The 22,835-nt window shown below is 37.7% G+C and overlaps 1 protein-coding gene across 1 annotated transcript in view; it reads left to right on the forward strand.

Moving 5' to 3' along the window:
• The first annotated feature begins 6,520 nt into the window (after positions 1 to 6,520).
• The window catches only part of VPS45 (vacuolar protein sorting 45 homolog), a 66,437-nt gene continuing 50,122 nt past the window's right edge, over positions 6,521 to 22,835 (forward strand). Inside the window, 10 exon segments of the mRNA XM_027609715.2 lie at positions 6,521 to 6,716; positions 7,341 to 7,475; positions 10,266 to 10,326; positions 14,908 to 14,987; positions 16,298 to 16,366; positions 16,488 to 16,625; positions 17,070 to 17,180; positions 21,056 to 21,190; positions 21,634 to 21,747; positions 22,142 to 22,309. Coding sequence (XP_027465516.2) covers positions 6,624 to 6,716; positions 7,341 to 7,475; positions 10,266 to 10,326; positions 14,908 to 14,987; positions 16,298 to 16,366; positions 16,488 to 16,625; positions 17,070 to 17,180; positions 21,056 to 21,190; positions 21,634 to 21,747; positions 22,142 to 22,309 — 1,104 coding nt within the window. The 5' untranslated portion in view covers positions 6,521 to 6,623.

Consider the following 22,835-nt stretch of genomic DNA (forward strand, 5'->3'; position numbering starts at 1 on the left):
GGGTCCTGGGATCGAGCCCCACATCCGGCTCCCTTCTTAGCGGAGAGCCTGCTTCTCCCTCTCTCTCTGCCTGCCACTCTGCCTACTTGTGCTCTATCTCTCTGTCAGATAAATAAATAAAATCTTTAAAAATAAATAAATAAATAAATAAATAAATAAATAAATAAAAAGAAGGTAACAGCACTACTTATGTCATTGACTTGTTTGTATGAATAAGGCACAGGAAAGTACTCAGCACATCGTCTAACACATACATGTTCATATTGGCAGACCTATTGTCAACTGCAATCAGACATGAATATAAGTTATAATCAGATTTCCACCCTTCAAATTTTCGATGTGACATTATATTTATCAAACAAATCTCCCAAATGGAATGCTTATTGGTTTGAACCTTACAGCTTTTGTCTAGTGTCTTAAGAAATGAAAAAATTGGAAAGCAGTCAATTTATGCAACAATTCAATAAGAATTAAAGCCAAAACCAGATTAAACTCAACATTAAGGCATCTTCTAATCTATTTTGACAAAAACAATACATTTTCCCTCAATCATGTAACCGTTAGTGGGCCAGCATCTAACTTAAAAGAGCCTCTTTAGTTATTGATAGCTTCATGGTGGTTCAAGGGCGCCCTCTGTCTGAGTGCTGAAAAAATTCAAAGCTGAATTAAATGCTTTTTGAAAGCTGATGCTTTCCCAGGTAAATAATTAACCAACAATTTTATGAAGTTAATTCTCTCTAATCACTGCCAGCAGATAGAAAAAAAAACAAAAGTCATATCATTTGTTACTAGAGCACCAGAACAGTTAAGTCTACATCCCTGTAATTTCCCTGGGAATCTGGAAAGAAAACCCATGATATTTTTCCCAGAATTTATTCCATATCATTCAATAAAATTATTGGCATACATCATCTGGATCTGTATTTTGATCTCTTTGTACTGTCCATGTAAAACTCTACACTAACTTTACCTAACATGCCATTGTAGAAGTTAGCCCAGTAATGAGTATCACCAACATTAAATATTCAGTGGGTATCTTATGTGTACAGGACTGCAGTAGGTGAAAAAGGATAGGAAAAAAAAAACAACCTCTCTCCTCAAAGAAATGACAATCCACTTCCTTAAAAATGGATGTACACAAAGGAAATGTACAAAGAAACGTGGTAAAATGCCCACTGAAAAAGATATGCTTCTCTAGGGGTTTCGGACTGGCTCAGTCAGAAGAGCATGAAACTCTTGATCTCAGGGTTGTGAGTTCAAGCCCTACGTGGGATGTAGAGATTACTTGAATAAAACAAAACTTAAAAAAAAAAAGGTATGCTTCTGGGGCACCTGGGTGACTCAGTTGGTTAAGCGACTGCCTTTGGCTCGGGTCATGATCCTGGAGTCCCGGGATCGAGTCCCACATCGGGCTCCCTGCTCGGCAGGGAGTCTGCTTCTCCCTCTGACCCTCTTCCCTCTCGTGCTCTCTCTCATTCTCTCTCTCTCAAATAAATAAATAAAATCTTTAAAAAAAAAAAGGTATGCTTCTCTCAACTTGCTACTGTGTCACCTTAGAGAAGTTATTCAACTTCTCTGAACCTCAGTTTCTCTGTAACATAGAGACAATACCTCAAAGGAAAGTTGCAAAAGCTGAGATATTTGTAAAGGACTCTGCACATAGTAAAAGCTCAGTAAAAGGTGATTGCTTTTATTTATTAATATTATTATGATACAGGGCACCTGGGTGGCTCAGTCAGTTGACCGTTGGGCTCTTGATTAGGGCTCAGGTCATGATCTCAGGGTCATGGGATTGAGCCCTGAGTTGGGCTCCGGGCTCAGCGTGGAGTCAGATTGTCCCTCTCCCTCTGCTCCTTGCCCCCCCCACCAATAAATAAACAAAAATTTTAAAAAATATATTAAGAGAAATCCTGAATAAACTCCTACATTAAATTTGTTTCAAATAGATGTATAAACAAAATATCTTGTATCTTATTTTTTCAACACTATTCTTTCTAGTGAAGAAAAACAAGTAATCCTGATCAAATGCTTGATCAACTCATTAATGAGCCATTTCTAAAGGAATTATTTCAATATAAAAATATAATTAAAATTCCTTTACCACTAAGAAATTTAAGGATTTATAAGAACATGTATTTTCTGATACTTACTTAACATGGCTTGCCTATTCTCTTGAAACATCTAAATGTTAAAAATAATTTCATCACATTTCATGGTCATTTATGTTTCTAACACAGAAACTCAAGAACAGCATTATGATCATAAAAGAGATCTTAGCAAAATTCTAATTCAATCTTTTTTTTGAAATAAGAACTTACGCATCTCATTAACATTACAATTCTGAATTCATTTTAAGAAGTGAAATTTAACAATTTCTCAGGGAGGCAAGCACATGAAAATGTATTTGTTTGTTCATTGCTATTTTACCTTCATTTCTTTCTTCTCTGTTCTTCCTTCCCTTTTTTTTTTTTTTAATGGGAGTATCGTTGACACACGTTACATTTTCAGGTGAACAACATAGTGAATCAACATGTCTAATACCTTATGCTATGCTCACCACAAGCACAGCTACCATCTGTGTGTCAAGTAATTTTTTTTAAAGATTTTATTTATTTTAGAGAGAGAGAGAGATCACAAGCAGGGGGAGTGGCAGAGGCAGAGGGAGAAGCTGGCTCCCGGATGAGCAGGGAGCCCGATGCGGGGCTCGATCCCAGGACCCTGAGTATTTTATACTCAGTTTGTAGGTGGGGAAACCTATAAGCAGTAAAACTTACAACCATTAAAAATATTCACGAAGAAAAAGTAACTAAAGCTAGGCTAACAACTACATGTATTATCTCACTTAATGCTCATCCCAGCCCGAGGTAGGTGTTATTTTCTCCATCTACAAATGAGGAAACTGAGGCACTAAGTGGTTATGTAACTTGCCAAAGTCCTGCAGCTAGGATTCAGCAGAATCCAGATCAGGTTGCCTGATTTCAGAGCCTGCACTCTTAACCTCTACATATCCTACTACTTAAAAGTAATTTTCTTAAATATCCATGAGTCTGACATAAACAAATGATTGAATAAATTAAAAAAGGGGGGGGGAGAGTACAGCTCTTTTTTACAGAGGAATTCCAAACAATAACTGCAGAAGAAATGAGAAAAATAATTACCATCAGGTAAACACCAATGGTTGCAGGCAAGACCCATCAATGGATTCCAGTTAAAATTAGTAGGTATAACAACTACGATGAAGAAATAGGACATTTGCAGCACATCACGGAATCTCTCCCTGTGATATTTTTATTTATTTTTGCTTTAGGTATACATTTTTTCATTGAAGTATAATTAACATACAATGTTGCATTAGTTTCAGGTGTACAACATATTGATTCAACAATTCTATACATTCCTCAACCCTCATAACAGTAAGAATCACCGCTCAACCCTCATAACGGTAAGAATCACCGTCGGTCACCATATAACATTATTACGATACTGTTGACTACATTCTTTATGCTATACTTTTCATCTCCGTGACTTGTTTATTTTATAACTGGAAGTTTTCACCTCTTAATCCCCTTTATCTATTCTCATATATTAATTACAAGGAGAAAAATAATTTTACAGTGGAGAAACCCACAGACACCACCTAACCAAGTGATCAAAGTTAGTATCACCATCAGAAAGATGAAACCACCCAAACTACTGAATGTGCAAACAGAACCCTTCATGCAAATACTTTTTACTTAATGGTTTAAAGCAATTCATTATTTTTGCTACCAGAAAGTTCAGTATTAAACCACCAACTGTGACAAAAGTTTAACAAACTGTTTGATTTGAGGTTGGGTCTCTGAAGGAACTTGAAGCATATTTTTCCTAAGTTTTACCTCTGTGAAAAATGTATGGTTTACAAATTATGAAGGAGCAGCCCAATTCTTCCCATCGACACTTCTATTATTATATAGTAATGCAAGATAAACATATTATAGAAATATTCAGAAACTGTACAGATTCTGAAATTTATTATATTTTAAGATTTTCTTGTCAAAGAGGAATAAAATGTCGTATGTAAAAAATAAGCTAAAAGATATATCTACCTTTTGATTTTTTAAAAAAGATTTTATTTATTTATTTGCCGGAGAGAAAGAGCATGCTCAAGCAGGGCGAGCGGCAGACAGAGGGAGAAGCAGGCTCCCCGCTGAGCGAGGAGCTGGACATGGGACTTGATTCCAGGACTCCGAGATCATGACCTGAGCCGAAGGCAGACGCTTAACCGACTGAGCCACCCAGATTTCCGTACCTTTTGATTTTAAATAATTAAAGCGGAGGGGCACCAGGGTGGCTCAGTTGGTTCAAGCGTGGGCCTTTGGCTCAGGTCATGATCCTAGGGTCCTGAGAGAGAGCCCTTGAGGTGGGATCCCTGCTCAGCTTCTCCCTCCCCCACTCCTAGCCCACTCGTGCTCTCTCTCACTCAAATAAATAAAATCTTTAAAAATAAACAAATAAGGTTGCTATTTACTGAGCACTTAGTATGTGCCAGGCACATTTTTTCTGCACAATATTTCATTTAATTCTCACAACAGGCTTGCAAACTTTAGGACTATCACAGCATTCTTTAAATTATAACTATTTTGTACACAATGTTTACATTCTGCATCTTATCAACGTACAAAATATCACTGCCACTGACATCAATGGAACTTCATGGGCAATGGAATGAATTACTAAGCCTTGTCAAAATAGACATTTTCCTTCTCCTCTAAAATGTTATAATTGTCCAACTATAAATAAAAGTATTATTTACATATTGATTACTGTCTAAAAAAACCCAAATTTCATAGAAAAGACTTTCCTTGTTTTTTCTAAAAAATGCATAAAGTGGAAAACAATCTTATACTGAGGTCTAAATTATAGGTAAAAGATAACAACCAAGTGTCACAGGAGAGTGGAGGTGAATTTTCAAATATTGGTAACTTACAGGATTTGCAGGTATTTCACTGGTTCGTTGTTTTCTATATTTTAAACAAATGTATTTTAAATATATTAATATATTTTAAAATTTAAGTAACATTTTAATAATAGAATTTTATATACATTAGATTTTTCTCATGTGTACCCATTTAAAGTTCACATTTTCATTTTAATATAACTTTTCTTTCAAAACATAATTCAAAAATTGATAAAAAGCCCAATGGGAAGTTTTATTTACAAGGTAGAAAGTTGAAAAGAAAATAAACACATTCCTCACAATTTCAGAGGTGACAAAAATCTACGGTATTTCAAGTGGCTTCTGAGCTCCCTTAAAGGATCTGATAATTGTATATAAAGTTTTATAAAGTAATCTTAACAGCCAGATTAATGTTAACGTGCTCTGGGTCTAGTTTTAATTGTGTACTTCTTAAAATATAACGAAGGAATGATTTGGTAATTTTGAACCTATTGATTAAAGTGACCCCAACAAACACTGGTCACTATTTTAGTGGAAGTATTTCCAAGCAATTATAGTTGCTGATTTCTTGCAGCTGTTTCTTATTATCTTCCTGATTTTTCAATTCCCTAACGTAAAGGTGTGGGAAAACTAACATTTCCCCTCCTTTTCGAGAAATGGCATAAAGGAGAGAAGACCTTCGGGGTATTAAACACAAATGCAGACATTTAGAAGTTGATGGTTTTAAGACTCATTTTCTGGCTAAATTTTTGTTGTTTCTTAAATCAAAATTTGTGAGTTTTCCCTTAAAATCCCCACGCTGCTTTGCTTCAGCCCCACCGGATACGTGCCCCCTACCCATTTCTGACTAAACTGGGCTCCTGCCCAAAGTTTCAGCGCCGCGGGTCCCTCGTAACCGCTCAGCGGGAGCCCGCGGAGTCCAGTCGCCCGGGGCGCCAAACCCGGGGTCCCTCACGCGCCCTGCGAGTCCCCGCTGCCGACTCAGCTCCCCGCCCTCCCGGGGAGCGGATCTGAGGCCGCTCCCAAAACATCCCTCAAGGGCATTCAGAAAACCAATTCGGGCCTCACTTTGCAGGAGTACTGTCCTCGCCTTGTCAATGACACGATGAAGCGGGGGAGGACGAATCTCGGCCATTTCTTAACAAATACCTTCCCGAGCGGCCGGGAGCCATCACGCCAGCTCTCTTCCCTTAATCCTTCACTTGCCACCCAAGAAAGTGTTAATGGCAATAGTGACCACGGCTACACTCTGCGGTTCTTGCCTCCAAGCCAGCCTTATGCCAAGTTCCTCCACGCGGCGAGAGGCTACTCTCTCCCCTAGCCAGCAGGAGAGGCTTTCGGGGGCAGCCGGGGCACCCAGGACCCACGGCCCGCCGGGGTCTGAGTCCAGGCCTCAAACACCTCCCCACTGGAGGTGGGTAGAGAATCACTTCCGACCGTTGCGACCCGGTGGGGGGGGGGGGGGGGTCGGGTCTCAGCCAGACTTTTCCATTCAGCCGGGAGGCTCGGTCGCGCGCTCCGCGCAGCGGAACTACAACTCCCAGCACCGTAGGAGCTGCCCGGACTTCCGGAAGCCAAAGCCCGGCGGGGAGGAAGCCGCTGAGACCCGGCCCAAAGGCCGGGGGTTAATTTAGCAAAAGAAAAGGGGGCGGGAAGGGCTGTAGGGTTAACTTGTCAATTCGCCACCATGAACGTGGTTTTTGCTGTGAAACAGTACGTTTCCAAAATGATAGAGGACAGCGGACCGGGTATGAAAGTACTCCTCATGGATAAAGAGACGGTGAGTTTGCTTTTGCTCAGTATTTGTTTGTGAGGGAATTCTCCCTCCCTTATAATAGCTACTCCCAGTCCGCTGTAAGATTTAGTATTTAATTAAAGATTTTGAAGCGAGGGTCAGTTCTGTGTGGAACTGAGAGGTGGTATAAAGCTTGTCTAGCAGGTTTTCAGTGCAAATGGCTCTGACTACCACCAGAGCTTTCTTCTACCCGGAACAATTTACTGGAATCAGAAGTCCTTTTCTAAACGCCTTTGCCAAGAAATAATATGTGAGACAGAACATTTGGAAGACTTTTATTTCCAGTCACCGTTGTGTTTTTAAAATAAAGCTGTTAGTGCTCAAGCTGAGATGACAGATTATTATTTGTTGGTCACAGAATTATTTAAAAAAAACAAGGTGATGGAAAAAAATTCTTTTTGAAATTTATGGATTGTCTGTGTTCAGAGAGAACATGTTTTTCATCCTGGTACATTACCTACATGTTCTGGATGCTCAGTAAATGTTACATATGTTAATATTTACGTTATCCAGCTAAGTATTAATGAAAAAAATTTAAGTCTTAGTTGTTGCTGCTTGTTTATATTATTTTTGACTAGCATAATATTATTTAAATCTTTTTCTTTACAGACTGGCATAGTGAGTATGGTATACACACAATCAGAGATTCTTCAGAAGGAAGTGTACCTTTTTGAACGCATTGATTCTCAAAATCGAGAGATCATGAAACACCTGAAAGCAATTTGTTTTCTTCGTCCTACGAAGGTACCTACTGAGTTGTCATTTGCCCAGGCAAATACAGAACACTCTGATATGAAAGCATTAAGAAAGCAAAATAAATTTGTATTATCATTTATGGCATCATAATTAACCTGGTTCATCAGAGTTATAACCTTGATTCTCCTGCTTTCCACATCTCAGTTTACTCCTTACAGTTTTTTCTCCAAGATGCCTTTTAGGTTCCCAGATACTTCCCAAACCACTAACTATCCTAGCAGAGACCCACATCACTTAATTCCTGGATTAACATCCATACCTATCACACTGAACACCATTGCTGCTTAATCTTATATACTTATGCATGTACACCAATATCTTGAGTCTGTATCATTTTATTCATATTTATGCACAAGAACATATAATGGCTCAATTTTACTTCCATGATTAAATCAATCTTTAGTAGCCCAGTCCTTAAATCCCTCCTTTAACTGGTTTAGTCTGCCCTTATGTATCCAGCCTCCTATGTCCAATCTCTCCTTCTCCACTATTGCCAACTGTGCCTTTTTATCATCCCTCTACATGCTCATTCCTCTTCTCTATTCATTCTCTTCCCCTAATTAAAGGTTCTTTAGCCTTCTGTCCATTTTCATCCATCATTTTCTAAATCTAGCTTGAGTCCTCCTATAAAACTCCTATACTATTTCAGCCTTATTTTGTATATTCTCTTTATATTCATGATCTTCAACTCCAATGCACTCTTTTATCATGCTTGTATATTATGTATTTTCTAAAATACAAATCTGATCATGTCACCTCCACTTGAAATCCTTCAATGACTTCTCATTGTTTTTATGCTAAAGGCAAAACTCCTTAATTGTGGTTCTGTGTGTTCTAGTTCCTGTCATTCCTATGGCCTTCTTTCTTTTTTTTTTAATAATTTTTTATTATGTTAATCACCATACATTACATCATTAGTTTTTGATGTAGTGTTCCATGATTCATTGTTTGTTCTATGGCCTTATTTCAGACCATTCCCCCTTTTGCTCTTAGCCACATTAATCTTTCAGTTCACTTTGTTCCATCATACCACAGGACCTTTGCACAGGCACTTCCCTCTGCTTGGAACTTCTTTACTTCCTCCTGCAAATCTTCCCTGGTTTTGCTGTCCAAGTCAAACCCCCCTCTTATAAGCACTTACAGCACCACCTTCTTCTACCTTTTGCTTGTTGTAGTTGAAGTTTTATATGGTTTGATTAATATCTGTCTCAACTACCAGCAGTAAGCTCCATGAAAGTAGAGATGGTATCTGTTTTTTCACACTATTATGTCTCCAGTGCCTGCTACGTGGTGGACCTCAATAAATAGTTCCTGAATTAATGAATACATTAATACTGTGTTATAGTCATTTCCAGTTTTTCACATTTGTAGCTCACGAAAGTTTGGTGCTGAGAGGGATCTTGGAGATCATCTAGTCCATCATTTCCTAATAATTTTCATTAGAGAAATTAGAGAACCTCTTTATACATATATATATATATATATATATATATATGTATATAATGTGTTCTTAAAAATGATTTTTCTTGGGGCTCCTGGGTGGCTCAGCCATTCAGCATCTGCCTTCGGCTCAGGTCATGATCCCAGGGTCCTGGGATTGAACCCTGCATCGGGCTCCCTGCTCAGCGGGAAGCCTCCTTCTCCCTCTCACACTCCCCTTGCTTGTGTTCCCTCTCTTGCTGTCTCTCTCGCTGTCAAATAAATAAATAAATAAATCTTTAAAAAAATGGTTTTTCTTTAAGATTATGTTGTAAAGTTAATTTTAATATATTTTTTAATCTAAATGACAATTTTAAAAACTTTTTTCCCATTTAACAAGTAATATGCATTGCTTATATTATTTTTAGTTCTTTAAGGAAATGTATGTTTTTTTAAATGTTCAAAACTGTATTTCATATCATGTTTACACTTGGGACCAAATTCATATTGAAATTTAACTATGTGTTAATAGTATCAAAAATAGATAAAACCTGCATTATGATCTTATGTAATTGAAATTCTTATGTTTTGACCATATAAAAATCAACCTTTTTTACTTCTAAATTTCATATTTCATTTTTATTTTTTTAAGATTTATTTATTTGAGAGAGAAAGTGTGAGTGGGGGGAGGGGCAAAGGGAGAGGGAGAAAGAGAATCCCAAGCACACTCCCCACTGAGTGTGGAGCCTGACCCTGGGCTTGATCCCATGACCCATGAGATCGTGACCTGAGCCAGATGCTTAACTGAGTGAGCCACCCAGGCGCCCCCATATTTTGTTTTTAAATAATGTAATTATATGAAAGGTCTTAGCCTGCTGTTTGCAAATACTTTACAAGCATTACCGTTGTGCAGTCTTAGGTACCAGTAAGTTAAAAGCCAAAGTGAATACAATTAAGTGTATTTTTTCTTGAATGTTGGTTTTTAAAGAACTAGATACATTTTGATATTCTATCTAAGAATTTTGATTAGATGAATAATTTATAGATAAGCAGCTTGAGGCAAATTTGCAGAATTATTATCAGTTTTATGTTGTACTTCAACATTTGTATTTTTAATATTTTTAAATCTTAATTTGGCCAAGGTAATGCAGCTCATTAATATTATAGATGATTCCTGATCATTATATTTAACGTATCTCTTTTTCACCTCCAGCCCTCATCCCTACAACATACACTTAAATCTAGACCTCAGCACTCAGTGGACTCTCAGTAAATACTTAGATAAATCAATTAACGGTATTTATTATTTTTTCACTTAAACAATTCTCACGTATTATTTGTTTGTTGTTTCCTTTCTAGGAGAATGTGGATTATCTGATTCAGGAGCTCCGGAGACCAAAATACAGTATATATTTTATTTGTAAGTATATTATTTCACTTATTCCATCATGTAACTGTATCCTAGCTAGTTTGTTTTTTTTTTTTTTTAAGATTTTATGTATTTATTTGACAGAGAGAGACACAGCAAGAGAGGGAGCACAAGCAGGAGAAGTGGAAGAGGGAGAAGCAGGCTTCCCGTGGAGCAGGGAGCCTGATGCGGGGCTTGATCCCAGGACCCTGGGACCATGACCTGAACCGAAGGCAGACACTTAACAACTGAGCCACCCAGGTGCCCCTAGCTAGTTTGTTCTCTTGGACACTTCATATCGTCAATAAGTTAACTGAATCAGTCACTATACGGGTCTGATTTTTTTATGTCCTTTCAAAGTATTAAAAGTCTTATGATCAGGGGCGCCTGGGTGGCTCAGTCGTTAAGCGTCTGCCTTCAGCTTGGTCCCAGGGTCCTGGGATTGAGCCCCGCATCAGGCTCCCTGCTCTGTGGGAAGCCTGCTTCTGCTTCTGCCTCTCCCACTCCCCCTGTTTGTGTTCCCTCTCTCGCTGTGTCTCTCTCTGTCAAATAAATAAATAAATAAATCTTAAAAAAAAAAGTCTTATGACCAAGCAGTGTTCTATTTTAGAGAGCTAAGTGGGGTTTTCTATATCATTGATGGATTAGGTAAAAATTACTTTTTAAGTTTTACTTTGCCTGTCAAGATTCTTTATAAGTCAAAAATATACAAGTAGCCAAATTTCACATCCCACCTGTGCAAAACAAAAGGTGTATACTTATTCCTATTTTATACTTTTATGAACTGAAGCGTGGAAGCTGATTTCTTTACTTGGAGGAGGATATGCTTGAGTTTGTGGGAAAAGCAGAGATTTACTTTACATACCAGAGGAAAACATTCCATTTCTCTTTGCTACTTTATGTAATGCTTGAAAGTACAAGTCATCCAGTAGGTATCTCTTATGTACATAACTTTTTTGGGGGGTGGGGGAGGGCAGAGTTCTGGAAATAAACTAGGTTTGTGGTTACTATACATTTTATATGACTTTTTTTTTTTAAAGATTTTATTTATTTATTAGAGAGAGAGAGAGAGAAACAGCATGAGAGGGGAGAAGGTCAGAGGGAGAAGCAGCCTCCCCGGTTTTTGATGTAATACATTCTGCTTTGGAAGTTACATCCATTCTCCTCTAGATGTCATTATTGATCTTTATGGGATTAGTAAGTCTAGTTTATTTGGTGCCATTTCCAAAACCAAGGACAAACCTTAACTCTCAGTATGTAGGGCATTTGTGAAATTTTAAAGCTTACTTTGAAGGCTTTGGAGTTTTAGGGTTTAGATTATACTCCAAGATATGCATACTTTCTACACTATATGCTACAATTAAATAATGGTACCAAAAATTAACATTTGTGATAAGGTATTTTATAAAGAACTTTCTCATATATTATTTCATTTAGCCCTTACAACAACCTCAAGAGGTAAAAATTGGCAATTTTATTTATTTTGTTTGGGTTTTTTTCCTTTTGGCTATAGTCACAGGCTTTCTTTTATAATTTAACTTTTTATTTTGAGACAATTGTAGATTCACATATACTTGTAAGAAATAATACAGAGATGGGGCGCCTGGGTGGCTCAGATGGTTGGGTGTCTGCCTTCAGCTCAGGTCATCATCCCAGGGTCCTGGGATCGAGCCCCGCATCGGGCTCCCTGCTCAGTGGGGAACCTGCTTCTCCCTCTCCCTCTGCCTGCTTCTTCCCCTGCTTGGACATTCTCTCTTTCTGTAAATAAAATCTTTAAAAAAAAAAAGAAAGAATACAGAGATCCCATTTATTCTTAAACCCATTTCCCCCAGTGTAGCATCTCACATAACTAATACCACATCCAGTATATTGACACTGATACAGTTAGGATACAAAACATTTTCATCTCCATAAGGATCTCACATATTGCCCTTTTATACCAGATCCACTTCCCTCCCACCCAACCCCCTTATTAACCTCTGGCAACCACTAATCTGTCCTCTATTTCTATAATTTTGTCATTTCAAGAATGTTACATAAACGGAATTATACAGTATATAACCCATTGGGATTGGCTTTTTTCACTCAGCATTCTTTAGAGATTCATCCAGGTTGTGGCATGTATCAGTAGTTCATTCCTTTTTATTACTGAGTAGCATTCCATGTTATGGATATACCACAATTTGTTTAACTACCCATTGGAAGATATCTGAGTTATTTTCAGTTTTGGCCACTACAAATAAAGCTGTTATAAACATTTGTGTGTAAGTTTTCGTGTGAACATGAGCCTTTATTTCTCTGTAGTAAATAATGTCCAGGAGAGCAATTGCTGGGTCATATGGTAGTTCCATGTTTAGTGTTTCAAGAAATTGCTAAATGTTTTCTAGAGTGACCATACCATTTTACTTTCCACTAGCATTGTACAGGTGATCCAGTTTCTTTGTATCCTTATGAGAATTTGGTGTTGCCCTTATTTTTTGTTTTAGCCATTCTGATAAGTGTGTAGTCATTACAGTATTTTTAGTCTGATCACAAGTTAGGTACTTAGGAAAGTGTAGAAACTTTTACTTAGTGACATACATATGTGTGTGTGTAGGAATATATGAGAGATTCCCTGTGCTGTCGAATTTAAGTAGACATATAATGGAATCACTTCTTATGCTGAGTCTCTCATTTAAAAATTGAGTAGGTCATGAGATGAAAGACTCCTTTTTCCTCTAAAGAGAGTTCTTTGAGGCAGCAGTTGAGATTAGTAACCAATAATCTAATGTCTATTCTTCTGGTTCTAAAGGTTGTTTGATTTGCACTGTGATTCTATGAAGTAGAAGAAAAAAATGATATATATTAAAGTAGCACTAAAGCCTAGGAAAAACAGACTCTTGGAACTCGGGTAAAGCAATCAATTTCACAATTTTATTTGATTAAAATAAACTAAATGAGTTTGTATGTAGTGATTTTATCCATTACAAATTTTCAGCACAATTTATATCAACACTAAACACTCCTTCTGCTCATCTCATTTTTTTATAATTTTATTTTTGTATTTTTATGTCTACTAAATATATTGTCTAATAGGCTCCAAAAACCTCTGTTATGGAAGTTTTCAAATATATACAAATAGTATCATAAATCCCAGTGTACCCATCACCCAGTTGCAAAGGTTGCTTTGCCATGGCCTATCTTGTTTTAGCTATACTGCCACCCACTCCCCCACCAGTGTTATTTTGAAGGAGATCTAAGGCGTCATATGAGTTCAACCCTAAATATTTAAGTGTGCATCTCTAAAAGATAAGGACACATTTTATAAAATAACTATTATTATAAAAAATAAAATACCATTATTATACATATCCAAATAATGAAAAATAATTCCTATTTTCAAATACTCAGTGTTCAAATTTCAAATTCTGTTATGGTTTTGTTTTGTTTTTTTTCTCACTGTTTTTGTATTTGAATAATGATCATAATAAGATCCACACAAGCTGCTGATTGATATGTTGTTTAAGTTCCTTTAATCTTCTGTAGGTGTTTTCTCTCTCTCTCTCTCTCAATCTCCCTCTCTCTCCAGTGCAATTTATTTATTGAAGAACTATATCGTTTTGTTAAAATTTCTCAGTCTGCATCTTGATGATTGCATCCCGATAGGGTAGTTTAACATATTCTTTGTAGTTTAAAATTTCCTGGGGCTCCTTGGTGGTGCAATCAGTTAAGCATTGACTCTTGGTTTTACTTGCTTTTTCTTTATATTTTTACCACTGAAACATGGGCCCTAAAAAAAAACATTTAGGGGTTTTTGGTTGTTGGTTTTTTAAGATTTTATTTATTTATTTGAGAGAGAGCGAATGCACAAGCAGGGGGAGCAGCAGGGAGAGGGAGAAGCACGCTCCCCGCTGAGCAGGGAGCCCAATACGGGCCTCCATCCCAGGCCCCTGGGATCATGACCTGAGCCAAAGGCAGACACTTAACTGACTCAGCCACCCAGGTGACCCACTAAAAATTTGTTCTTAAAAATTATTTTTCTTGGGGCGCCTGGGTGGCTCAGCCGTTAAGCATCTGACTTCGGCTCAGGTCATGATCTCAGGATCATGGGATCAAGTCCCCCCACCCCCATCAGGCTCTGTGCTCAGTGTGGAGTCTGCTTGAGATTCTCTCAGCCTCTCCCTGTGCCCCAGCGCACATTAGTGGTTGATAAAAATGATGATGTTTTAATTCTATCATGATCATTCCTTCTTTGTTTTTTAGCTGGAATATTTCCATAAAGAGAAATTTCTTCTCATCTACTATTTGGTTATCTGTGGTACAGTTTGTATATAGAAGAATAAAAACTCACTTCTTTCCCTTTACCTGCTATTTTCAGCATAATGACTTGGTTCCCTGGCATCCTCCAATGCCTACATGGTGAACTTTTTTTTAAGTATTATTATGAATTTATGGATTTAAATATATTTGTACTAATTTCAGTTTGTAGGTGTTTGACTTCGACATATACCGCAGTGTATACAAAACTTCGCTTAGTCATTAGGCTCTTTTATGTCTAATTGCAGCAAAAGTGATCTCCTTTGAGTCAGCCACAACTCATAATGTCTGTTTCAGATTTCAGTAATGTGATCAGCAAGAGTGATGTGAAGTCGTTAGCTGAAGCTGATGAACAGGAAGTTGTGGCTGAGGTTCAGGTAAACATATTGGTCCTCTAACACATCTCCTATATTGGCCCGTTTTAAAGATTTGAGTCTAACAATAAGAAAGGTACTGTCTCAAAAGAAGGGAGGCTATTGATCAGACATTATAAATGTGCATTCCACCAAACTATCTATACTCATACTTAAAAAGTTTGTAAGAGGTATGAAATTGGGTGGGAACAGAATTAAAGGAGTCAGTGGGAATAAGGAGATTGGACTGGTACTGGATCCTACTGAATGGGTAGGGAGGTAGGGTTGGGAACAGAGTCAGATATATTCTATGCTAGTTTTATGAACCACATTATAAGAATGTTCATCTACAGGGCTATGTGTGACTGGAAAAGAATAGGAAGTAAAGGATGTGAATGAGGTTTGTTAAAGTTCTGTTTGTGATTATCTTGCTCTGGGAGGTAAAAAGTAGACTTTTGTCGTTAGGTTAAAACTTGATAACTCCTGAATATTCTGCATGCTATATAATACATCACATCAGAACATGTCATGTTACCTTTTACTTCTTAAACGCTTAAGTGTTCTTGAATACATTTATCACAAATGTCTGAATACATTTATCACCTAAGTGAAGAATGGGGCAGCAAATTAACAAGTTTTGGATTTTCAGAAGGGTGTGCTAGGTGATAAATGAATAATAATTAAAAAAATGACCTATTTTATTTTATTTATTTATTTTTAAAGATTTTATTCATTTATTTGACAGAGAGAGAGATAGCGAGAGCAGGAACACAAGCAGGGGGAGTGGGAGAGGGAGAAGCAGGCTCCCCGCAGAGCAGGGAGCCCGATGTGGGACTCGATCCCAGGACCCTGGGATCATGACCTAAGCCGAAGGCAGATGCCCAACAACTGAGCCACCCAGGTGCCCAAAAAATGACCTATTTTAAATTATATTCTCCCTCACGAGAATACACTGGACAAAAAAAAAAAAAAAAAAAGAATACACTGGACAGCAAAGTTCTTTTTCATCTGTGTGTAACATTGTATATCCTATAGCAGTGTCTTATTTTTACTAATGGATAAGTGTACACAGAGGTCTCCAGAAATGTAATATACATACTTCTACATCTTTTTGTTTTTTAAACAATCTGTTATTATTATTGCTGCTTTATAATTTATTCCTCCACATTGACTATTGCTACTCAATTAATTGATCAATTTTTGTATCTCTTTTACACCCGCATTTCTTCAAATTTGATTATATCACATAGTATTATATCACATATGAAAATATTACTATATGATACAGTTGGAATTTATGAAATGACTGACTTATCTTGGTGCTTTGATTGCAGGAATTTTATGGTGATTATATTGCTGTGAATCCACATTTGTTTTCCCTCAATATTTTGGGTTGCTGCCAGGTATGGAAGGAAAGGATAAAAAAATAAGTTTATTTATCAGGTGGGAGTTAATTCAGCAAGTAATGGGACTTGTAAGAAAAAATTCACATATTTTCTCTGAATATACATTTTTAACAAAAAGGGTCGAAATTGGGGTCCAGCCCAGCTATCCAGAACAACTCAAGGACTGACAGCTCTCCTTTTATCTCTGAAGAAATGTCCCATGATTCGCTACCAGCTTTCATCAGAAGCAGCAAAAAGACTTGCAGAATGTGTTAAGGTATGGCTTTCCCTCTCCCCAGTTCCAAAGCATCAAGACCATCCATTTCCTTACATATTTCAGAAACTATAGCAATTTTTTTTTCTATAACCAAGGAGGTGATGTGTTAGGTTTACTGGCAAAGAGGTAGATCTTTGTAATAAAAAATCAAAAGCAACAAATTAGGGCTAAAATTTTTAGGCTTAACTCAAGAAACATTTGCAAGCTAAATAAGTTAAATACTTATTTTGATCCAATTAAGCCATTTGTAAAATAGAGTTTTAAATCCTAACCTCTTAAACAGGATGCTACCAAACTTTGTCAAGCCTTTAATCCTTTTCAGAAGGCTTATGAAGGTGCAAAGAATTGTTGTTAAATGTGTTTTTTATGTATTAATTTTCTGTTTATGTCACCTCTGTCTGCAACTAATTGGTTGACCAAACCATCTTTCTCTCATATCCACAGCAGGTAATAACTAAAGAATATGAACTGTTTGAATTCCGGCGGACTGAGGTGCCTCCATTGCTGCTTATTTTAGATCGTTGCGATGATGCCATCACCCCGTTACTAAACCAGGTGCAGAACCCTTTATTAGCATAATAGAAGCATGATTTCAAGTGGTATTCATCAAAATGCAGATGTGGAAATGAACAGTGTGGTCCATGTATTTGCCTCCTTATTTTCAGCTTGTTTTTTTTGTTTTTGTTTTTGTTTTTTTGCCTTGTAGTTCCTGGTGTTTTTGGTATCTCTATTCTTCCAGCCAGTCTTCCTTTGGCTCTTTCTTCTGCCTCATCTTTCCTGTTCCCTTCTGCCACCACCTTCACCCGATCAAGGCAACTTATAGGTTCTGTAGCTTCTCCTTTTCTAGTATCTATTTGCAATTTTCCATTCTTACTGCCATTACCTTTGTGTAGACCCTAATCTCTTAAAGGAATACTGAAATAGTCATCTGCCAATTCCTCACTTTAATTTTTTATTTCATTTTTTTATAAGAGATCAAATCTACACTTTTATGGGGTGCCTGGGTGGCTCAGTTGTTAAGCGTCTGCCTTCGGCTCAGGTCATGATCCCAGGGTCCTGGGATCGAGCCCTGCATCGGTCTCCCTGCTCTGTGGGAAGCCTGCTTCTCCGCTCCCACCCCCTCTGCTTGTGTTCCCTCTCTCTCTGTCAAAAAATAAATTAGAAAAAAAAAATCTACACTTTTATTTATTTACTTTTCAATAAGTTTAAATCCTTGAGGGTACATGGCTTCTGTGTTCAGAGGCCTTAGCAGGAAGGTTTCTTCAGAATTTGCATGAGTCATGCCACTATTTCTATGAGTATGAGTTACCTTCTCCAGATTACTCTGGTTTTGTTCAGTTTGCCACCAGGAGTCACCGTGTTATTCCTTGCTTTGTACACATGAGCACATCTCTTGCCTAGATAGAACTTAGTTTCATCTTGAGCATGAACACCTTCAATTTTAAGAAGAGCTGTGTGCTCCCTCTGGTTCTGGAGATCCTGCTTTTAGCCAGCAAAACATGGCCTTGAACCACAGCCTTCCAGGCATATTTATCATTTTAGGAGTCCTGTTCCCAGCAGGCCTCCACAGCCTCCAAGATGGCTGAAACACAAAGGCCTTGATTCCCCTCTTTTAATTTCTTTCTACTCTGATGTATCTCATAGACACAATGTTGTTAAATCACTTTTCCTAAAGCACAGTTCTGATCTTACTACTCCTGACTTAAAAATCTTTATTGGGGGGCGCCTGGGTGGCTCAGTCATTGGGCATCTGCCTTAGGCTCAGGTCATGATCCCAGGGTCCTGGGATCAAGCCCCACATCGGACTCCCTGCTTGGCGGGAGGCCTGCTTCTCCCTCTCCCACTCCCCCTGCTTGTGTTCCCTCTCTTGCTGTGTCTCTCTCGGTCAAATAAATAAATAAAATCTTTAAAAAAAAAAATCTTCCTTGGTTCCCATTTGCCTACTGGCTTAGATACAGACTACTGAACTTGGCATCCAAGAGCCTTCACAACATGAGCCCAACCTTAACCTACAGCTCACTACTGTGCAGATATGCCATGTGGTTTCCGGCCATCATTTTATTCCTCTTGTGACCTCTGTCTAAACGCTGGAATGTTTCGAATAACTTCTCTCCCTGTCTTCACTTATCAACATTCTCCTTTAAAACCACTCTAGGGCGCCTGGGTGGCTCAGTTGTTAAGCGTCTGCCTTCGGCTCAGGTCATGGTCTCAGGGTCCTGGGATCGAGTCCCACATCAGGCTCCCTGCTCCGCGGGAGGCCTGCTTCTCCCTCTCCCACTCCCCCTGCTTGTGTTCCTGCTCTCACTGTCAAATAAATAAATAAAATCTTAAAAAGAAAAAAACACTCTATAAACATCTTGAAGCCTCTCATTCTTCTAGTCAGACATGTTCTTTTTTCCATTAAATTACTGCAGAACTTTGTATCTCTCTTATGTCTTGTGCTTCATTTGCCATGTTGTACCTTTGATTGTTTTCACATAGTCCTTCAAGGCAGACTCTCTTACCTGTATTTTTCTGCAAGTATAAGAACGGTACCTTATAGGGGTGCCTGGGTGGCTCAGTTGTTAAGTGTCTGCCTTCGGCTCAGGTCATGATCCCAAGGTCCTGGGATTGAGCCCCTGCATCGGGCTCCCTGCTCCGTGGGAAGCCTGCTTCTCCCTCTCCCACTCCCCCTGCTTGTGTTCCCTCTCCTGCTGTGTCTCTCTCTGTCAATACAGTCTTTAAAAAAAAAAGAACAGTACTTTACACAAAGTAGAGGCTTTATTAATAGTGACTTTGAATTTGTAGGGGAAGACATAGTTTATATTTCAGTTTCTTCCCAGCTTATAATCATGTTAATGCTAGGAGAAATCTGTGGAGTGCAGCTTCTCTATAATAGGATAGCCTTATATTCCTAAAATACAAAGTAATATCTATTCACTAAAGAAGTTTTGATAATATAAAAAAGTAGAAAGAAAAATGATTGCCTGTAATTCTGTTACCCAGAGAAAAACAACCATTCATTCAACTAATTTCATTAAAGACCTATTATGTGCCTGCCAGGTATTGTGTTAAGTATTGGTGGGTGGCTCAGTCGGTTCAGCGTCCGACTCGTGATCTCAGCTCAGGTCTTGATCTCAGGGTCATGAGTTCAAGCCCTGTCTTGGGCTACACGTTGGGTATGCAGCCTACTTAAAAAAAAAAAAAGTATTAGAGGTAAAAGGCTAAAAGATGCAGTCTCTGCTCTCAAAGAGTTCATGATCCAATGGGGAGAGAAGTAAACTGATCATTTTAATTACAGAGTAAGTACTAATGGTAGAAGCATGCACAGGATGCTGTCTATGGAAGCATAAATATTTTGTTATACTTATTTTACATGTCCCCACGAAACTTGCTTTTTTTTTTTTTAAGATTTTATTTATTTATTTGAGAAAGAGAGGGAGGGGGAGGGGTCAAGACAGAGAATCTCAAGCGGGACACCTTGCTGAGCACAACCCGACTCTGGGCTTGATCTCACAACTCATGAGATCATGAACTAAGCCAAAACCAAGAATCAGACAACCAAATGAGCCACCCAGGTGCCCCTGAAACTTGCTTTTTTAAAGATTCATTTGGCAAGTATTTTAGGAAATGAAGCACTTTCTTTTATAACCTTAAGTTTTTTCTTAATAAATCTAGATTGCTTAAGATGAAGTAAAAGTATATAAATATTTCTAGCATTTAGATTCTAGATTTAGAAAATAGTATGCTAGAAGATACTTAGTTTTGTATATTGGACCTATGACTAGAAGGAACCCATTCTCCATAAATGGTGAGAAGGCAAAACTTGGGGTTTCTCCATTCCATTTTCACCAAATAAGTTCACATTTTGAAGCATAGAAACCAGTCCTTCTTCACAATTTATATTAAGTAAAAATATGAAATAAAATGGATTCAGAGGCAAAGCTTCTGAATATGTGTGTTTTGATCAGCTCACAAGGTCTGTTTCTGATAATATTAGTGTTCCCAGGATAAATATAGCACCACTCAGATCTGTAAGAACACACTTCTCATGCTGCAGAAAACCACAGAAGCGTACAGGAAATGGTACAGCTTGTAACTGCAGTACCAGTATAGCCCTATCTGTGAAGCCAAAAATATACTCTGAATTCACAGGCAAAAACCGTAGCTAATGATAGACCTAATTTGTTTTCTTTCTATCAGGAATATTAATCTTGCTACCCTTCTTCCAAAAGTGTAAAATCTAAAAGTATTTTGACTTTTAGTTTAACCAATTACGAGTCTTAATGCTGAGTAGAACACAAAATATTAATAAAACTTGAACTAAATAAAGAACCTCTATGTAAAGAAGACTAGTTGCTAAGAATGTTACCAGTTTTTGTTTTCCTCAACATTTACTATTTCCATGTTTTATCAGTTACCAATTTTTTTTGTCATAATTCTTCATTTAGTGGACATATCAGGCCATGGTCCATGAACTACTGGGCATAAACAACAATCGGATTGATCTTTCCAGAGTGCCGGGGATCAGTAAAGACTTAAGAGAGGTGGTCCTATCTGCTGAAAACGATGAATTCTATGCTAACGTAGGTGGTTAAAATTTTTTAAAATTGTTTTTAGTTGTTTTTATGTAAGAAGGCCAGTATTGACTTGTTCGAATGAAAATAGTTATGGGATTTCATGTGAAAGGATGATAGAGCATCCTGTAGATAAACTGCATCTCAAGAGAAGGCAGACGATTTGGATTCTGACCCTTTAACAGTTTTTTTTTTCATAGAAATCACATATTTAGCTTTGTACTTTTAAAATTAGAACTCAATTTATTTACTTCCTTCCCTTCTGTAGCCCTTTGTGAGAATAGTAATGGTATTCATCACCAGTGTCCTGGCCAATGTCCAGATTCGGTCATTATAATGGAATTTTCTTGCTCTTCAATTCTGCCTTTGGGATTCTTTTTCACTTCTTCTTTTAAATAGTCTGAAAGTCAGACTCTTTGATAGAACTGTGTTTCCAACTTCCTTTTTCACAGAATATGTACCTGAACTTTGCTGAGATTGGTAGCAATATAAAGAATCTCATGGAAGACTTTCAGAAGAAGAAACCAAAAGAACAGCAAAAACTAGAATCAATAGCAGACATGAAGGTAAATTGAACATGTTCATGGATGACTAACATGCAAGACTTTGGAACTATTCATGTAAGCAACACTTCTGGAATATTCTCAGTCTGATTTCTGCCTTGATTTTGTTTGGTTTGAGATAATTTTCTGTACTGTTTCTCTTTAGGAAACAATATAGTGAAAACTTCATAACAAGCCATGTGCTTCTTTCCATTCTTCAGTCACATTTGGACTATTTAAAAAGTCAATCTACTGACATGTACCAGTTCTTCTCTTTTTAAGCAGAAACAAAATGCCATGGGATTGAAAGTTGTAGATGCCTTAGTCTGGGCAGAACAATTCCTGCTTATTTTTTCCCTTCATGCATGTCTGTCCTCGGTCAAGAAATAAACCCCAATTGCTGTTTTTCCCATGGCAGGCTTTTGTTGAGAATTACCCACAGTTTAAGAAGATGTCTGGGACTGTATCAAAGCATGTGACAGTGGTTGGAGAGCTGTCTCGGTTGGTCAGTGAGCGGAATCTGCTGGAGGTTTCAGAAGTTGAGCAAGAACTGGCCTGTCAAAATGACCATTCTAGTGCTCTCCAGGTATCTATTCAGTCCAATTTGATGAGCACCTACTATGTGTAAGGCACTGTGCCAGGCAGAGCAAGAGATACAAAGGCAAGTAATCCTTCTTCACCAGCATGGAATTTATAATCTAACAAGGAGTTGAGACAAGAACACAGATTAATTTTATTTAAGATAGATACAAGAACCACAGGAGAAGAATAATGTGCAATAGCAAAGGGTTCAGACAGTTAACAGTATTTAGGAGGGCATCCTAGTCTAGTAGGAAGAATACTAGACTAAAATCAGAAGATCTGCATTTTAGCCACTTGCCACCTACTGGCTTTGTGACTTGGAGCTGTGGGCTTAATTTCTGAGCCCGTTTCCTCATCTGTAAAATAGGTGTAATTATATTTGCCTCACAGTGTTGTAAGGAGGGTTTTAAAGATACAATATATATTAAAATGCGTTATCTTAAGTTTTTTATTATTGAACACCTGCTCTTCGTTCCATGTACATGTAAATGCCTGCTTACATGTACGTTATGCTGTAAGGATCCAGAGGT

The sequence above is a fragment of the Zalophus californianus genome, chromosome 4 (assembly GCF_009762305.2).
Source record: "Zalophus californianus isolate mZalCal1 chromosome 4, mZalCal1.pri.v2, whole genome shotgun sequence".
NCBI classification, from domain to species: Eukaryota; Metazoa; Chordata; class Mammalia; order Carnivora; family Otariidae; genus Zalophus; species Zalophus californianus.